The following is a 20,003-nucleotide window of genomic DNA, read 5'->3' on the forward strand; positions in this document are numbered from 1 at the left end:
ATAGACTGACTCTCACTGGGGTACGGGTCCCACACACACTGACTCTCACTGGGGTACGGGTCCCACACACACTGACTCTCACTGGGGTACGGGTCACACACACACTGACTCTCACTGGGGTACGGATCCCACACACACTGACTCTCACTGGGGTACGGGTCCCACACACTGACTCTCACTGGGGTACGGGTCCCACACACACTGACTCTCACTGGGGTACGGGTCCCACACACACTGACTCTCACTGGGGTACGGGTCCCACATACACTGACTCTCACTGGGGTACGGGTCCCACATACACTGACTCTCACTGGGGGAGGGGTCCCACACACACTGACTCTCACTGGGGTACGGGTCCCACATACACTGACTCTCACTGGGGTACGGGTCCCACATACACTGACTCTCACTGGGGTAAATGTCCAGAAGTACTCTCACTGACAAAGATGCTCATTTTCCTCGAGCAGCAGGTATCGCTCAGATGGTGAAGTATGAGGTATTGAAGCTTATTGCTACCGCAGTATTTCATAGCGGTGATAGAATCTGGTGCCTGACACATGTTTAAGTACCAGAGCGGGACCTGATATGCAGTGGTGTTGAAATGCAGTATCATCACTGATTGTTGGTGCCATGCCTCTAGTTTTACACTTTGAGCTATTGTTATTGTTCCTTTAGTGAAGCCGCTGCCTCCAGCCAAAGTGTCTGGAGAACCTCTGCAGCATGATCCAAAAGCCATAGGCATCTGGTGGAAGAATCCCACTAACCTCGACCAACTGATCAATCTCCAGTTTGAGCTTCAGTTCAGAGCGGCTGGAAACCTTGACTGGACGAAGGTAAGTCAGTCTTTGCCCTGTATGCTCCAGGCGATGTGGGGAGTCCAGCATCACTTTCTCTCGCTTGGAGCTCTCTTTCGATGGTGAGAGATGTAGGTGAGTGCAAGACAAGGTTTTCTGTTGTTCAGTTAAACAAGGCTGGGCCAGCCCTCATTGTCCATCCCTAATTGCCCCTGAGAAGGTGGTGGTGAGCTGTGTCCTTGTCCCTGCTGCAGTCCATGTGGTGTAGATACGGCAGTGAGGAACGGCCAATATATTTCCCAGCCAGGGTGGTGAGTGACTTGGAGGGGAACCTCCAGGTGGTGGGGTTCCCAGGTATCTGCTGCTCTTGTCCTTCTAGATGGTAGTGGCCATGGGTTTGGAAGGTGCTGCCTAAGGAGCCTTGGTGAGTTCCTGCAGTGCATCTTGTAGATGGTCCACACGGCTGCCACTGTGCGTCAGTACTGGAGGGTTTGAATGATTGTGGTAGGGATGCCAATCAAGCAGGGCTGCTTTGTCCTGGATGGTGTTGAGCCTCTTGAATGTTGTTGGAGCTGCGCTCATCCAGGCAAGTGGGGAGTATTCCATTACACTCCTGACTTGTGCCTTGTAGATGGTGGACAGGCTTTGGTGGGGTCAAGAGGTGAGTTACTTGCCGCAGGATTCCCAGCCTCTGGCCTGTTCTTGTAGCCACAGTATTTATATTCCAGTTCAGCATCAGTCACTTCACCATTCAGGTGAGGTTTCAATAAACACTGGGCCATCAGCTTCATTTCACTGAGGAATAACAGCAAGCAATTAATGCTGTCATCTGAGCTTCTGTGTTTATGATGGTTTGATTGGTATGGTCAGGGACTGGGCTCTTTCATACTGTCCTGTTGAAGCGTCTCTCTAATCCTCAATAACTAACACTGCACAAAGCACCCACCGTTCTCAGCAACAGTGATGTGGAGATGCCGGCGTTGGACTGGGGTGAGCACAGTAAGAAGTCTCCCAACACCAGGTTAAAGTCCAACAGGTTTGTTTCAAACACCAGCTTTGGGAGCTCTGCTCCTTCCTCAGGGCTCTCCTGTGACTGAATAGACCCGATTCTCAACCTGATTCACCTGAGGAAGGAGCAGAGCTCCAAAAGCTAGTGTTTGAAATAAACATGTTGGACTTTAACCTGGCGTTGAAAGACTTCTTACTCAGCAACAGTAGCACGGCAGCATGGTAGCACAGTGGTTAGCACTGTGGCTTCACAGCTCCAGGGTCCCAGGTTCGATTCCCCGTTGGGTCACTGTCTGTGCGGTGTCTGCACGTTCTCCCCGTGTCTGCGTGGGTTTCCTCCGGGTGCTCTGGTTTCCTCCCAGTCTAAAGGTGTGCGGGTTAGGTGGATGGCCCATGATAAATTGCCCGTAGTGACCAAAAAGGTTAGGAGGGGTTATTGAGTTACGGGGATAGTGTGGAAATGAGGGCTGAAGTGGGTCGGTGCAGACTCGATGGGGCGAATGGTCTCCTTCTGCACTGTATGTTCTATGTAACCCCTCCTGAAATTGGGAAGCTGCAGCGATCTCCGGGGAGGGCACATTCTGCGGGAGATTGTGCAGGTCTCCAGACACTTTCTGAAACCTGGGTACTTCGCCAATTCGTGGAACTTGTCTCCATGATCTGTCAGGTTGAGGCTACTGAAAATCGGGGTCCTGAGGCCTAGTCCGTGGGTCGCTCAGACATTTCACCCTGGCTCGTACTCTCTCCACAACCTCTCGCTCTCGTGCAGCATTCCACTGTCAGGCCACACTGATGATTGTATTTGACTAGCAGACACAATGGGCCGAAGGGCCTTTTTAGACCTGTGACTGGTGTTCAGAGACTCTGTCAGTGGCAGACTGCTTCCTCTGCTGTGAGGGTGGGGCTGCAGGAGGTTCCCTTCATCACTTTTCAAACAGGAGTTTGAAAGCTGCAAGAAAGTTGTATAAAGTTGACTGTGTTGATTTGGTGTGGGGATTAAGTAGAGCACCCGACCCGAGGGAGCTACCCTCTCATTGTGACATTGAGAGATAAGAGTGAGCGAGAAACATCATGAGGGGAGACATCCTCTCTGTGTGCAGCAGCCCCCCAGGAACTGATTGCACTTCTTGTGTTTCACAAAAGATTTCACACGATGAAATTGGAATCCACGTTACAAATTACGAGTTGGAAGATTTGCAGCCATTCACGCTCTATGAGTTCCGTGTAAAATGTGCGAGAGAGCAAGAAACAAACAGGAGGCTGTGGAGTGACTGGAGTGCAGTAGCCAGAGTCAGGACCTGGGAGGACAGTAAGACATTGTCTTTAATTCAATCCATCCTCATTACACACCTCTCACTGTAACAGTCTGATATACCCCACACCCCTCACTGTAACACTGATATACCCCACACCCCTCACTGTAACACTGATATATCCCACACCCCTCACTGTGACACTCTGATATACCCCACACCCCTCACTGTAACACTGATATACCCCAAACCCCTCACTGTAACACTGATATACCCCAAACCCCTCACTGTAACACTGATATACCCACACACCCCTCACTGTAACACTGATATACCCCAAACCCCTCACTGTAACACTGATATACCCCACACCCCTCACTGTAACACTCTGATATACCCACACACCCCTCACTGTGACACTCTGATATACCCCACACCCCTCACTGTAACACTCTGATATACCCCATACCCCTCACTGTAACACTCTGATATACCCCACACCCCTCACTGTAACACTCTGATATACCCCACACCCCTCAATGTAACACTGATATTCCCCACACCCCTCACTGTAACACTCTGATATACCCCACACCCCTCACTGTAACACTCTGATATACCCCACACCCCTCAATGTAACACTGATATTCCCCACACCCCTCACTGTAACACTCTGATATACCCCACACCCCTCACTGTAACACTGATATACCCCACACCCCTCACTGTAACACTGATATACCCCACACCCCTCACTGTAACACTGATATACCCTAAACCCCTCACTGTAACACTGATATACCCCAAACCCCTCACTGTAACACTGATATACCCACACACCCCTCACTGTAACACTGATATACCCCAAACCCCTCACTGTAACACTGATATACCCCACACCCCTCACTGTAACACTGATATACCCACACACCCCTCACTGTAACAGTCTGATATACCCCAAACCCCTCACTGTAACACTCTGATATACCCCAAACCCCTCACTGTAACACTGATATACCCCAAACCCCTCACTGTAACACTGATATACCCCACACCTCTCACTGTAACACTGATATACCCCACACCTCTCACTGTAACAGTCTGATATACCCCAAACCCCTCACTGTAACACTGATATACTCCACACCTCTCACTGTAACAGTCTGATATACCCCAAACCCCTCACTGTAACACTGATATACCCCAAACCCCTCACTGTAACACTGATATACCCCACACCTCTCACTGTAACACTGATATACCCCAAACCCCTCACTGTAACACTGATATACCCCACACCCCTCACTGTGACACTGATATGTCCCACAACCCTCACTGTAACACTGATATATCTCACACTCCTTACTGTGACACTGATATACCCCACACCTCTTACTGTCACACTGATATACCCCACACCCCACAATGTAAAACTCTGATATACCCTACACCCCACTCTGTAACACTGTTATGTCCCACACTCCTCACTGAAACACTGAGACACCCCAGACCCCTCACTGTAACACTCTGATACACCTCAGACCCCTCACTGTAACACTCTTTGATATATCCTATCATGATCTAATCTATTTGCTGTCTTGATTCTCAGCGCCTGTCGGATTTCTTGACTTGTGGTTTGTGGAGCAGCTGACAACACTAGGCGGACTAAAGTCTATCATGGTAATCTGGAAGGTAACGTACAATAGCTGGAAATTTCTGCTCAGTTTCTCCAATATCACCAGGATTCAGAACAGGAGATATTTATTAAATTTCCTTGAGTTCTGTGACCGTGACTCATAATCAGAGAGTGAATGCAGTCAATCCTGTGTGTGTGTGTGAATCAGGGTGAATACACTCACTCCTGTGTGTGTGACGCAGTCAGACAGGAACAGTCTGGATTACATCCTCCGACTGTGCCGATTTCTGCTCTTTCCTCGGAAGGTTTCAACTCTTCTGCAATCCCAGTAAGGTTGGGGTAGGTGGTGTCTTTTACAGATGTGTCAAGCCTGATCGCAAACCACTGGAGTGTCTGCATGTCAGGTGTTTTGGATTCAGATATGAAGACAGTTGATTAAGGCAATTTTAAAAATGAGAATTGGTGTGAGGAGCTGGTGAGTATAGGGTGGGAGGGATGTGCAGAGGATTTGTTCAGAGTTTATGCAGCAGGGCCACCTCCGGAGATCTTTACAATTGCTTCTCAGAGTAGAAAGGCTGAGCTGTGGATAGTGCAGAGACTGAAAGCTGCCGAGGGCATGTCAACATCTCCACTGGAATACTTCCTGGCAGCTACAGCAAGTTTACAAAGAACTTCCAGCATAGTAACGGGCCATTGATCACAGCTGAATTATGTTGGAGCTGGATTTGAACATCGATGCTCATTGCACACTGATTGGGACTTGCCAGATAGATCAGGACAGGGGCTAATATCAAAAGAAAGTGCTGAGCTAAAAAACTGTCTGCATTGACTGTGCCATTAAAATAGTAAACCAGCGGCCACGCTTTCTCTGAACTGGCCATCTCTCCAGGTCAGACAGTGTGGGTAGCTTGGCGACATGAACTGGCCATCTCTCCAGGTCAGACAGTGTGGGTAGCTTGGCGACATGAACTGGCCATCTCTCCAGGTCAGACAGTGTGGGTAGCTTGGCGACATGAACTGGCCATCTCTCCAGGTCAGACAGTGTGGGTAGCTTGGCGACATGAACTGGCCATCGCTCCAGGTCAGACAGTGTGGGTAGCTTGGCGACATGAACTGGCCATCTCTCCAGGTCAGACAGTGTGGGTAGCTTGGCGACATGAACTGGCCATCTCTCCAGGTCAGACAGTGTGGGTAGCTTGGCGACATGAACTGGCCATCTCTCCAGGTCAGACAGTGTGGGTAGCTTGGCGACATGAACTGGCCATCTCTCCAGGTCAGACAGTGTGGGTATCTTGGCGACATGAACTGGCCATCTCTCCAGGTCAGACAGTGTGGGTAGCTTGGCGACATGAACTGGCCATCTCTCCAGGTCAGACAGTGTGGGTAGCTTGGCGACATGAACTGGCCATCTCTCCAGGTCAGACAGTGTGGGTAGCTTGGCGACATGAACTGGCCATCTCTCCAGGTCAGACAGTGTGGGTAGCTTGGCGACATGAACTGGCCATCTCTCCAGGTCAGACAGTGTGGGTAGCTTGGCGACATGAACTGGCCATCTCTCCAGGTCAGACAGTGTGGGTAGCTTGGCGACATATATTCAATATAATATCGGTGCCTGGGACACATTGCACTTGAACCCTGCTCTTTAATAAATCTTTGATTTGAAGATCTTGAAAATCTCTGCCTCTAAACAAGGTGTGTTCACGATAAACGTCTTTCCCAAACAAACTGTGCTGATGTTTCTACTTCATTTCTTTTCCATAAATCTGGGGCTATGAAGGGTGATGTTAATACTCTGCTCCTTCTATCAGTTCCCTCTGCCAATCATCATTCTTTCTGATTTTCTGAAGGTCCCACTCCAATCGCCTTACTCCTTCCTGTTACACCCCCACCAGCATCACTATCTTTAATGGTTCAGTGGTGACTTTAGTTGCTGTGTCTGCCCACGGCTGAGGCAGTTTTCTATTTTGTGACAATTCTTCAGTTTCCGTGCTTCACAAGCCTACTGCCCTGGTCCTCACTCTGATCACTTATACCTCCCTCACTGCTGAAGCTATCTCCAAGCATGCAACTTGCCAAAGTCCAAGAGCTGAATATTCCTTCCTTCTACCACGCTGTCCAGTTCAAACCTCTCACTTCTTTCTGTCTGTGAGCTGTCAGCATTAGTCCATCGTCAGTCTCTTACCCATCCTGTTTGGTCCTGTGTGTTTCAGCCTCTTGAAGAACATCAAGCGAGAGGAATAATTCAGAGATACTCAGTGAACTATTTGGATGGGGAAATGATGAAGAACACAAGCACCGACATCTGCTGTAACATCAGCCTGCCAAGGAGCACCAGCTTAGTGAATGTCACTGCACACAACTCTATTGGAGCAACTCAACCAGCCAAGCTAAACCTAATACCAGGTAAACACACACACACCACATAGACATACAGAGAACTGTGCACAAGTACAGTTCACACCCTGACACCCTGTGCATATGTGTATGGGACAGTGATGTGTGTATAGATCACGCACATATATTAGGGAACAGGGAACTGCACTGGATTGCGAATGGCCCCGTAACATCTGAGTTCTGGGGCGTCATGAACTTCAGAAGGAGGGGGGGGCAGGATGCAGGTAAGCATTACCTGCAATTGTCCAGGAAGTTCAAACTTCCATTGGGCATTAATCAGTTTGATTTAAATCGCAAACTTCGCAGAATAGTTACCCAACAAAGGTTGGAATAATTAAAACCACTTCTAACTCCTGCGTACTGACCCCACCTGACACCTACCCCCACCCCTCCCCACAACCGACACCACCCAGACTCCCTACCCGCCGAATGAATGCTAGCCACTTAATTTACAAACCATCTTCTGAATGTGGCAGCATCTTCAAACCTAGCTGCTTTCTTGGACCAGTGCCATAGAGACTGCATGGCATCCTACCTCTCTTCCTGCAGCCTTCCACTGCAGGCCTCACGGATGCAGAGCGACAATCCAACTCTAATTCCCAATGTGCGGAGGTTCAGGCCCCACTGGAGTTTTCCGAGCGCACAAAACTGCACTTGGGAGCACAAACCTGCCGTCCAGTGTGCCAGTGAAGGTGAATCTGAAATAAAATGGCTGCATATGCCAAACATCTCTATTATTCTCGGCACACTCCCCAAAACACATCACTTTTACACTTCTTATATAAGTACATGGGCAGTTTAGGGACAGTGTTTATATAAGTACATGGGCAGTTTGGGGACAGTGTTTATATAAGTACATGGGCAGTTTGGGGACAGTGTTTATATAAGTACATGGACAGTTTAGGGACAGTGTTTATATAAGTACATGGACAGTTTAGGGACAGTGTTATTTATATAAGTACATGGGCAGTTTAGGGACAGTGTTTATATAAGTACATGGACAGTTTAGGGACAGTGTTATTTATATAAGTACATGGGCAGTTTAGGGACAGTGTTTATATAAGTACATGGGCAGTTTGGGGACAGTGTTTATATAAGTACATGGACAGTTTAGGGACAGTGTTATTTATATAAGTACATGGGCAGTTTAGGGACAGTGTTTATATAAGTACATGGACAGTTTAGGGACAGTGTTATTTATATAAGTACATGGGCAGTTTGGGGACAGTGTTTATATAAGTACATGGACAGTTTAGGGACAGTGTTATTTATATAAGTACATGGGCAGTTTAGGGACAGTGTTTATATAAGTACATGGACAGTTTAGGGACAGTGTTATTTATATAAGTACATGGGCAGTTTAGGTACAGTGTTTATATAAGTACATGGACAGTTTAGGGACAGTGTTTATATAAGTACATGGGCAGTTTAGGGACAGTGTTATTTATATAAGTACATGGGCAGTTTAGGGACAGTGTTTATATAAGTACATGGGCAGTTTGGGGACAGTGTTTATATCAGTACATGGGCAGTTTGGGGACAGTGTTTATATAAGTACATGGACAGTTTGGGTCAGTGTTTATATAAGTACATGGACAGTTTAGGGACAGTGTTATTTATATAAGTACATGGGCAGTTTAGGGACAGTGTTTATATAAGTACATGGACAGTTTAGGGACAGTGTTATTTATATAAGTACATGGACAGTTTAGGGACAGTGTTTATATAAGTACATGGACAGTTTAGGGACAGTGTTATTTATATAAGTACATGGGCAGTTTAGGGACAGTGTTTATATAAGTACATGGACAGTTTAGGGACAGTGTTATTTATATAAGTACATGGGCAGTTTAGGGACAGTGTTTATATAAGTACATGGACAGTTTAGGGACAGTGTTTATATAAGTACATGAGCAGTTTGGGGACAGTGTTTATATAAGTACATGGGCAGTTTGGAGACAGTGTTTATATAAGTACATGGGCAGTTTGGGGACAGTGTTTATACCCCCCCCCCCCCCCCCCCCCCCCCCGCAAAGAAGTCAATAAATGGCTGCCACCTTCGGGCGAACCCGAGTACCGAACCTCTCAAGGCGAACTTTACTTTCTCTAGGCCAAGAAAGCTCGCCATGTCCGATAGCCATACCTCAGCCCTCGGGGGCTTTGAGACCCTCCATGCTAACAGTATTCATCGCCGGGCTACCAGGGAAGCAAAGGCCAGAACGCCGGCCTGTCTCTCTTCCTGGACTCCGGGTCCTCTGAAACCACCCCAACTCCTCCTCCCACTTCAGCTTCAGGTCCCCGGTCTGCGTATCCTTAGCTCCCATTAGATCCTTGTAGATGTCTGAAACTCTACCCTCTCCCACCTCTCCCCTAGAAACTACCCTGTCCTGCCTCCCCTTCGGCGGGAGACGTGGGAAGGACGGCACCAGTCTGCGTACAAAATCCCTCAGCTGCAAGTATCTAAAGTTGTTCCCTCTTGCCAGCCCAAACTTCTCCTCCAGTGCCCTCATGCTCGGAAAGCTTCCTTCCAGGAACAGATTCCCCCATCCTCACAATCCCCGCCCTCCTCCACAGTCGATACCCCCCCGTACATGTTTTCCGGGGCAAATCGGTGGTTGCCGCAGATTGGGGTCCACACCGATGCTCTTACCTCCCCCATATGTCTCCTCCACTGGCCCCAGATCCGCAGAGCCGCCACCACTATCGGGCTGGTGGAGTACCGTGCCGGCGGAAGCGGCAGAGGCTCCGTGACCAGGGCTGCTAAGCTAATGCCCCTGCACGAAGCAGCCTCCATCCGCTCCCAAACCGACCCCGCACTCACCATCCATTTCCTTATCATCGCTCTGTTGGCCACCCAGTAATAGTTGCCAAAGTTCGGCAACGCCAGCCCCCCTTCTCCTCTGCTCCTTTCAAGCATCAGCCTCTTCACCCTTGGGGATTTCCCTGTCCATACAAATCCCAGAATAATTTTATTCAGCCTGTTAAAGAAGGACCGCGGGATAAAGATGGGGAGACACTGAAAAACAAACAAGAACCGCGGGAGAATTTTCATCTTATCAGTCTGCACCCTCCCCGCCATTGACAGCGGGAGCGCATCCCACCTCCGGACCTCCTCCCTCACTCGTTCCACCAGTCGGGACAGTTTGAGCTTATGCAACCTGCCCCAGTCCCGTGCCACCTGAATCCCTAAATATCGGAAACTCTCCCCCACTCCCCTGAACGGCAACCCCTTCAGCCTCCTCTCCTGCCCCCTCGCCTGAATTACAAACAACTCGCTCTTAGCCATGTTCACTTTGTATCCGGAGAACCGGCCAAATTCGCTCAGGGTTGCCATAATACCGTCCATCCCCACCATTGGGTCCGATACATATAACAGCAGATCATCCGTGTATAACGAGACTCTATGTTCCGCTCCCCCCCCCCCCCCCCCCCCCCCCCCCCCCCCCCCCGGACCAGACCTTTCCAGCCCCTAGAAGCTCTCAGTGCCATTGCCAGCGGCTCTATGGTCAGCGCAAACAGCAGTGGAGAGAGAGGGCAGCCGTGTCTTGTCCCACGGTGCAGTCTAAAGTAGTCCGATGTCATCCTGTTCGTCCTTACACCCGCCTCCGGGGCCTGATACAATAGCCTAACCCAGTCGATGAACCCCGCCCCGAACCGTCCTAGTACGTTCCACAGATAGTCCCACTCGACCTGGTCAAAAGCCTTTTCAGCATCCATGGCTACCACTATCTCCACCTCCCTACTCTCCGGGGGCATCATAACCACGTTGAGCAGCCTTCTTATCTTGGCCACCAGCTGCCTCCCCTTTACAAACCCGGTTTGGTCCTCCACAATTACATCCGGTACAGTCCTCAATTCTGGTCACAAAAATTTTGGCCAGTAACTTGCCGTCTACGTTGATCAAGGAGATCGTCCTGTATGACCCAAAGGCCTCCGGGTCCTTATCCCGTTTCAGAATGAGCGATATGGTGGCCTGTGACATCATCGGGGGTAAACTCCCTCTGTCTCTTGTCTTGTTAAAGACCCTGACCAGCACTGGCCCCACTATCCCGGCAAATTTTTTGTAAAACTCCACCGGATCCCCGTCAGGCCCCGGGGCTTTACCCGACTGCATGACCTTCAGGCCCCCCCCAATACCTCTTCGATCCTGACCAGGGCCCCCAGTCCGTCCACCAACCCCCTCCCCATTCTTGGGAAGGTCAGTCTGTCCAGGAATCGCCTCATCACCCCCGATCCCCCGGGTGGTTCTGAAGTGTACAGCTTACTATAAAAGTCCCTAAAGACCTTGTTCAGCCCTGCTGGATCACCCACTAGATTACCTTCCCCATCCAGTACCCTTCCTATTTCCCTAGCCGCTTCCCTCTTCCTCAGTTGCTGCGTCAGCATTCTCCCCATGCTCATAAATCGCGCCTTTTACCTTTCTAAGCTGCACTACAGCCTTGCCTGTAGTCAGCACCCCAAACTCGGCCTGCAGCCTCTGTCGTTCCCTGAGTAACTCTAGCCTCGGGGATTCCGCCTAACTCCTGTCCGTCCGTAGAATTTCCTTAATCAGTCGGTCCGTCTCTGCCCTATCCGTCCTGTCCCCGTACGCCCGGATTGAAATCAGCTCCCCTCTCACCACTGCCTTCAGTGCCTCCCAGAGCAACGCTGCCGAGACTTCTCCAGTATCGTTCACCTGCAGGTAATTCTGCATGCATTTCCTCAGCCTCTCACACACCGCCTCGTCCGCGAGTAATTCAACTTCCAGCCTCCATGGTGGGCGCTGAAAGCTGTCCTTACAAAACTGCAGGTCTACCCAGTGTGGAGCATGGTCCGATATGGCAATTGCCGAGTATTCTGCCCCCACCATTCCGACCAGTGGTAGTCAAAGTAGTCAATTCGGGAATACACCTTCTGGACGTGGGAGTAATACGAGAACTCCCTCGCCATCGGCCGGCTAAATCTCCACAGATCTGCTCCTCAAATTTGCTCCATGTACCCTCTGAGTTCCTTTGCTATCGCTGGCAACCTGCCCGTTCTTGAGCATGACCGGTCCAGGCTCAGGTCCAGGACTGTATTAAAGTCCCCGCACATGATCAATTTACGCGAGTCCAAGTCGGGGATCTTTCCTAGCATCCTCCTAATAAAATCCACATTGTCCCAATTAGGGGCATACACACTGACCAGGACTACTCTCACCCCTTCGAGCTTACCCCTCACCATAATGAACCTGCCACCCCCATCCATGACTGTGCCCTCCACCTCAAATTGTACCCATTTATTAATCAGTCAGGTGCGCAATCCCCCCCCCCCCCCCGTCTTAGAATCAAGCCCCGAATAAAAGACCTGACTGACCCAGCCCTTCCTTAACCTAACCTGGTCTGCCACTTTCAGGTGCGTCTGAAACGAGACTATGTCCACTTTCAGAACCCGCAGATGCGTAAACACACGCACCCTCTTCACTGGCCCATTTAACCCTCTAACATTCCAGGCGATCAGCCTGGTTGGGGGGGCACTATGCCCCCCCCCCCCCCCCCCCCCCGCCGATCAGCCATACCCTTTCCTTGGCCAGCCCCCCAGCCATGTGTCGCGCTTCATCTGCCCGCCTCCTGGCCGGCTCCACCCATGACCTCCTCACTGTTACCATGCCCAGTTTCCATCCCCGTCCCCCCCCCCAGCAACACCATCCTATCACCTAACCCCTGCTCTAATCTAACTCTATATGGGCACCCCCCACCTCGTCTCCCGTTGACTAGCTGCACTCAGCTGGCCTGGGGCTCCCTGCCTCGGCACCAGCTCATCTCCCACCCATTGTTCCCAGTCACCCCGACCCCCGACCCCTCCACACCACTTCCCCAGATCAGCCTGACTTAAGCAAACACTCTATACAAGTCATAAACAACCCCCACAATAGCACAATTCAAGTTAAACAAGAAAAAAAAGAGATAAGAAATAACAGGCACTCTTCAGTCCCAGCCATACAGACACAGAAAAAGATGGCACAAAGTTCCCCTGAAGCATCTATTTTAACCCAACCCTTTTAACTGTTTTCTTTATTAATTCCCCCCCAGCCAAACTCCAACTAAGCAAAGAGCCCAGACAGGAAACATTTAGGAAAGCCAAGCAAAAAACAAGAAAAAAAAAGATACATCCCAAAACAGGAGAGACACCACATATACTTAAAAGCTCTAACATGAGTCCAAACGCCCAGAGCTCAGGGCCAGCCCTTGTTTCTTAATGAGGTCCATCGCCTCTTCGGGCTCCTCGAAATAGTGATGCTGACCCTTATACATAACCCACAGTCGCGCCGGAAAAAGCAGCCCGAATTTCACCTTGTTTTTATACAGTATCTCCTTCACCTGCCTATAGCCTCCCCTCCTCCTGGCAACCTGCGCGCTCAAATCTTGGTCCACACGCAGGGTGGTATTGTCCCACATACAGCTTTGTGTGCTCTTTGCCCATTGCAGCACCCATTCCTTGTCCAGGTACCTGTGAAAGCGTACCACCATCGCTCGTGGGGGACCCCCTTGTCGTGGCTGCCTCACCTGCACTCTGTGTGCCCTGTCCACCACCGGCGGGCGCGGGAACAACTCGTTCCCCAGCAACTTCTAAAACATACCCTCCACATGTGTGGCAGTGCCTAGTCCCTCTGCCCCTTGCGGGAGGCCCACGATTCTCATTTTCTGCCGGCGAGATCTGTTGTCCAGGTCCTCCAGCCTTTCCAGAAGCACTTTTTGCTGGTCCCTCAGCCTCTGAATCACTACATCCGCCACCATTTGAAAGCCAGTCTGCTCCTCCACTGACTTCTCCAATTGCTGGAGCTCCTCAGCCTGATCATCCAGCCTTTTTCCCATCCGATCAATCGACTTCTGAAGTGGCTCCAAGTTGTCACGCTTCAAAGCACGGTAGCATTGTAGATAGCACAATTGCTTCACAGCTCCAGGGTCCCAAGTTCGATTCCGGCTTGGGTCACTGTCTGTGCGGAGTCTGCACATCCTCCCCGTGTCTGCGTGGGTTTCCTCCGGGTGCTCCGGTTTCCTCCCACAGTCCAAAGATGTGCAGGTTAGGTGGATTGGCCATGATAAATTGCCCTTAGTGTTGAAAATTGCCCTTAGTGTTGGGTGGGGTTACTGGGTTAGGGTGGAGGTGTTGACCTTGGGTAGGGTGCTCTTTCCAAGAGCTGGTGCGGACTCGATGGGCTGAATGGCCTCCTTCTGCAGTGTAAATTCTATGATAAAGCCAAAAAGCCCTCCTGCATAGTCGGCTGCAGCTGCTGCATTGTGGGCTGGGCTGTCGGCTCCTTGCTCTGAACACCAGCCATGCTGGTCTCTCTCACAGCCTCCGCTGTGCCCTTACTCGACCACTTCTTCCGCTGTTTACGGTCCCTCCGGCTTCTTACATCCATACAATTCTGTATGGGTCCTGTGCCTGAGTACTATTGCTTTCCAGTTCCGCGCTCAAAAGCGCAAAAAGGTCTGGGGAAAGGGTCCAAAAGTCCGACCGAAACGGGAGCCACCAAATGTGCGACCTAATCCCTCATAGCCGCCACCGGAAGATGTGAGTTTTCAGTGCTGATCAAACTGTGCGATGTCAGACAGGAATCCCTCAAACCCCCCCACACAATAATTTGTTTACTTACCATCATCGTCTCTCCCACCTCCATGCCTGGTACATTATTGCCGCTCATTGGGTTGTTTCAGAGGGTGAGGAGCAGCATGGAACTGACCCAGACACCTCGTAAGAGCACAGGATGCGAGACTTGAAAATGAACTTATTCTTGGTATTGCTTGTGTTTTGTTCAGATCATCCAGCACCATTCAATGTGACAGTTTACAGTGCAAACCGCTCGGTACTGGTGTCTTGGGAGCCACCGGCCAACACAACACCTGACGGGTTTGTGGTGGAATGGAATAGGATGAATTCACAATATGTACCTGACTGGAAAAAGATATCAGCAGCCACTGCCTATGTAACTTGGATAGATGGTAGGTCTAGAATTGGAAATAGAGCAAACGCCAGATTATAGACTTACAGGCAAGCCCAGACCAAAATAAAAATAAAGATGTGAAATGAGTTCATCAGTTTCAGTTCAGTCTCTGCAGGCAAGGAACCACAGCACAAAACTGCTGATGATTCAGCTCTAACCTGACAGATAGTGCATAATGTGCTGCTTTGGTCCAGGGAGAGTTTAATAGGGACAGTGTAGAGGGAGCTTTACTCTGTATCTAACCCCGTGCTGTATCTGCCCTGGGAGTGTTTGATGGGGACAGTGTAGAGGGAGCTTTACTCTGTATCTAACCCTGTGCTGTACCTGTCCTGGGAGTGTTTGATGGGGACAGTGTAGAGGGAGCTTTACTCTGTATCTAACCCCGTGCTGTACCTGTCCTGGGAGTGTTTGATGGGGACAGTGTAGAGGGAGCTTTACTCTGTATCTAACCCCGTGCTGTCCCTGTCCTGGGACTGTTTGATGGGGACAGTGTAGAGGGAGTTTTACTCTGTATCTAACCCCGTGCTGTACCTGTCCTGGGAGTCTTTGATGGGGACAGTGTAGAGGGAGCTTTACTCTGTATCTAACCCCGTTCTGTACCTGTCCTGGGAGTGTTTGATGGGGACAGTGTAGAGGGAGCTTTACTCTGTATCTAACCCCGTGCTGTACCTGTCCTGGGAGTGTTTGATGGGGACAGAGTAGAGGGAGCTTTACTCTGTATCTAACCCCGTGCTGTACCTGTCCTGGGAGTGTTTGATGGGGACGGTGTAGAGGGACCTTTACTCTGTATCTAACCCTGTGCTGTACCTGTCCTGGGAGTGTTTGATGGGTACAGTGTAGAGGGAGCTTTACTCTGTATCTAACCCCGTGCTGTACCTGTCCTGGGAGTGTTTGATGGGGACAGTGTAGAGGGAGCTTTACTCTGTATCTAACCCTGTGCTGTACCTGTCCTGGGAGTGTTTGATGGGTACAGTGTAGAGGGAGCTTTACTCTGTATCTAACCCTGTGCTGTACCTGTCCTGGGAGTGTTTGATGGGGACAGTGTAGAGGGAGTTTTACTCTGTATCTAACCCCGTGCTGTACCTGTCCTGGGACTGTTTGATGGGGACAGTGTAGCGGGAGCTTTACTCTGTATCTAACCCCGTGTTGTACCTGTCTTGGAAGTGTTTGATGGGGAGTGTAGAGGGAGCTTTACACTGTATCTAACCCCGTGCTGTACCTGTCCTGGGAGTGTGTGATAGAGACAGTGTAGAGGGAGCTTTACTCTGTATCTAACCCAGTGCTGTACCTGTCCTGGGAGTGTGTGATGGGGACAGTGTAGAGGGAGCTTTACACTGTATCTAATCCCGTGCTGTACCTGTCCTGGGAGTGTTTAATGGGGACAGTGTGGAGGGAGCTTTACTCTGTATCTAAATCGGTGCTGTACCTGTCCTGGGAGTGTTTGATGGGGGACAGTGTAGAGGGAGCTTTACTCTGTACCTAACTCCGTGCTGTACCCGTCCTGGGGGTGTTTGATGGGGACAGTGTAGCGGGAGCTTTATGCTATACATAACCCATGATGTACAAAACAAGACTGTACTCTGAAGCAACACAATAATGGTTCCAGTATAACTGATTCCTTGCCATCATTGGCGTGTGTGCTGAAGTTATAACACAAATCTTTGTTCCTGATTTATTTGTAAGCAGATGCAACCATTTCCAGGAGTCCTCATGACCTTATTTTTTTTTCAGGCGTTCTGTATCCCCTGCTTCCGTACAAGATCTCTGTGTATGCTCAATATCAGGGAGGATTGGGGGGTCCAGTGTCCACTCTTGTATATGCAGAAGAAGGAGGTACAAGTTCCTGTTGCTGTCAGTGAAAGTCTACTCACACTCTGTTACTGAGAGAGAGCTCATCTTCTCAACTATCAGGATGTTGCTCTAAATCATAAAATCCCTCCAGTGCAGGAGGCCATTCGGCCCATCGAGTCTGCACCAATCCCCCGAAAGAACACCCACCTCGGCCAATGCATCTGCCCCATCCCCGTAACCCTACCCAATCACTGGACACTAAGGGCAATTTAGCCTGGCCAATCCACCTAACCCGCACATCTTTGGACTGTGGGAGGAAACCGGAGCACCCGGACGAAACCCACGCAGGCACAGGGAGAATGTGCAAACTCCTGCCGCTGTGAGGCGACAGTGCTAACCACTGTGCCACAGTGCTGCCCAGTGCCCATGCACTATGAGGCAGCAGTGCTAGCCACTATGTCACCATGGCACCCAGTGTCCAGGCACTGTAAGGTGGCAGTGTTAACCACTGTGCCACAGTGCTGCCCAGTGCCCAGGCACTATGAGGCAGCAGTGTTAACCACTGTGCCACCGTGCCGCCCAGTGTCCAGGCACTGTGAGGCAGCAGTGCTAATCACTGTGTCATCGTGCTGCCCTTGAACTAGGATGTTTTAATGTACACATGGTAATACAGTCCAAGTTATCATCGAGTTAAATTAGACTCTCCTGGAACTTCCCTTGTGTGCGACTGTCCTCATGAACGCCGTGCAACCTTCTGACCAGAATCCCATATCACATGTCTGATATCTCAAGACCGCTTGGTAGATCTGTACCGCCACCTGCTGGTTGGACGTCACACTGCTGAATATAGGTAATATTATCCACAGGCTTATCACCACAGTTAGTACTGCTGCCTCACGGCACCAAGGATCTGGGTTCGATCCCAGGACACTGTCCATGTGGAGTTTGCACATTGAACCCGTGTCTGCGTGGGACTCACCCCCACAACCCAAAGATGTGCAGGGTGGGTGGATTGGCCGTGCTAAATCCAGTAAAGTAGTTACTGTGGGTCAGGCAGGCAAGGGGGAGAGTATAACAGTGAGTTTGCTACATTCTCTTGCCACATGCTGTACTCATTTATCCCCCTGCTCCTTCCTCCGCTTCCTACTCCAGTCGAATACCGAACGGGGCAATGACCATTAGAAAGGCCATTGCTGCTCCTTGGGGCAAAACAATGAGGGAGAAAGGAATAGTGGGATATATAGTTTGAGTGAAATGATGAAAGGTGGGAGGAGGCTCGTGTGGAACATAAACAGCACAGAGCAGTTGTGCTGCATGGCCTATTTCTGTACTCTAAATGCTGTGTTATTCCTCACCCTGTGTCCTCATTAATCAACTCCTGAACACTGGCTAGGCTGCCAAAAGTGTGCCGCTCTCTGATCCGATTATAGACAGCACATGAAAGTGTGAGCAAGCATATGTTACGGATTCACAAGGATGATACCGACTGTTATGGGAAGAGACCCAAAAATACCGATTCTGAGAGAAGATTTAACAGAGGTTTTAAGGTTTTGATAGAGTGACGGGGTAAACACTATTATTTTGGCCAGGGTGTCGGTGATGAGGGTCATCAGATTCAGAGTGTGCTCAGGGAGGTTGGGGAAATGTCTTTACACATTGCCATGGGGGTGGTCAATCTGTGGAACTCTTTGCCGCAGAAGGCTGTGGAGGCCAAATCACTGAGTGTCTTTAAGACAGAGATAGATGGGTTCTTGATTAATAAGGGGAGCAGGGGATATGGGGAGAAGGCAGGAGAATGGGGATGAGAAAAATATCAGCCATGATTGAATGGCAGAGCAGACTCGATGGGCCAAGTGGCCTAATTCTGCTCCTATGTCTTATGGTCACGTTTCAAACTGTTGCCGGGATCCAGACATATGCTTATTTCTGATCCTGGAGCAGCTGAGCTCCGAGTTCGATTAAAGAATAAAGAAAAGTACAGCACAGGAACAGGCCCTTCGGCCCTCCAAGCCTGTGCCAACCATGCTGCCCGTCTAAACTAAAATCTTCTACACTTCCTGGGTCCGTGTCCCTCGATTCCCATCCTATTCATGTATTTGTCAAGATGCCCCTTAAACGTCACTATCGTCCCTGCTTCCACCACCTCCTCCGGCAGCGAGTTCCAGGCACCCACTACCCTCTGTGTAAAAAACTTGCCTCGTACATCTCCTCTAAACCTTGCCCCTCGCACCTTAAACCTATGCCCCCTAGTAATTGACCCCTCTACCCTGGGGGAAAAGTCTCTGACTATCCACCCTGTCTATGCCCCTCATAATTTTGTAGACCTCTATCAGGTCGCCCCTCAACCTCCGTCGTTCCAATGAGAACAAACCAAGTTTATTCAACCTCCCCTCATAGCTAATGCCCTCCATACCAGGCAACATCCTGGTAAATCTCTTCTGCACCCTCTCTAAAGCTTCCACATCCTTCTGGTAGTGTGGCGACCAAAATTGAACACTTATACTCCAAGTGTGGTCTAACTACGTTTCTGTACAGCTGCAACATGGCTTGCCAATTTTTATACTCAATGCCCTGGCCAATGAAGGCAAGCATGCTGTATGCCTTCTTGACTACCTTCTCCCCTGTGGACCTGTACACCTAGATCTCTCTGACTGTCAATACCATTGAGAGTTCTACCATTCACTGTATATTCCCGACCTGCATTAGACCTTCCAAAATGCAGCACCTCACATTTGTCCAGATTAGACTCCATCTGCCATCTCTCCACCCAAGTCTCCAAACAATCTAAATCCTGCTGTATCCTCTGATAGTCCTCATCGCTATCCGCAATTCCACCAACCTTTGTGTCATCTGCAAACTTACTAATCAGACCAGTTACATTTTCCAAATCATTTATATATACTACGAACAGCAAAGGTCCCAGCACTGATCCCTGCGGAACAACGCTCGTCACAACCCTCCAATCAGAAGAGCACCCTTCCATTGCTATTCTCTGCCTTCTATGACCTAGCCAGTTCTGTATCCATCTTGCCAGCTCACCCCTGATCCCGTGTGACTTCACCTTTTGTACCAGTCTGCCATGAGGGACCTTGTCAAAGACCTTACTGAAGTCCATATAGACAACATCCACTGCCCTACCTGCATCAATCATCTTTGTGACC

At 50.0% G+C, this 20,003-nt stretch overlaps 1 protein-coding gene across 5 annotated transcripts in view; it reads left to right on the forward strand.

The window, feature by feature from the left end:
• LOC119957193 (interleukin-12 receptor subunit beta-2-like) overlaps nucleotides 1–20,003 on the forward strand; it is a 105,020-nt gene that overhangs the window by 55,508 nt on the left and 29,509 nt on the right. For 4 of the 5 annotated variants that reach the window (XM_038785001.1, XM_038785002.1, XM_038785005.1 and 1 more), the window contains 6 exons: nucleotides 676–833; nucleotides 2,946–3,111; nucleotides 4,665–4,747; nucleotides 6,902–7,094; nucleotides 14,867–15,049; nucleotides 16,783–16,884. In XM_038785001.1, coding sequence (XP_038640929.1) covers nucleotides 676–833; nucleotides 2,946–3,111; nucleotides 4,665–4,747; nucleotides 6,902–7,094; nucleotides 14,867–15,049; nucleotides 16,783–16,884 — 885 coding nt within the window. The remainder of the gene's footprint in view (nucleotides 1–675; nucleotides 834–2,945; nucleotides 3,112–4,664; nucleotides 4,748–6,901; nucleotides 7,095–14,866; nucleotides 15,050–16,782; nucleotides 16,885–20,003) is intronic. The other variant, XM_038785004.1, reaches the window with a different exon arrangement.

Source organism: Scyliorhinus canicula, chromosome 25 (genome assembly GCF_902713615.1).
Source record: "Scyliorhinus canicula chromosome 25, sScyCan1.1, whole genome shotgun sequence".
Lineage (NCBI taxonomy): Eukaryota > Metazoa > Chordata > Chondrichthyes > Carcharhiniformes > Scyliorhinidae > Scyliorhinus > Scyliorhinus canicula.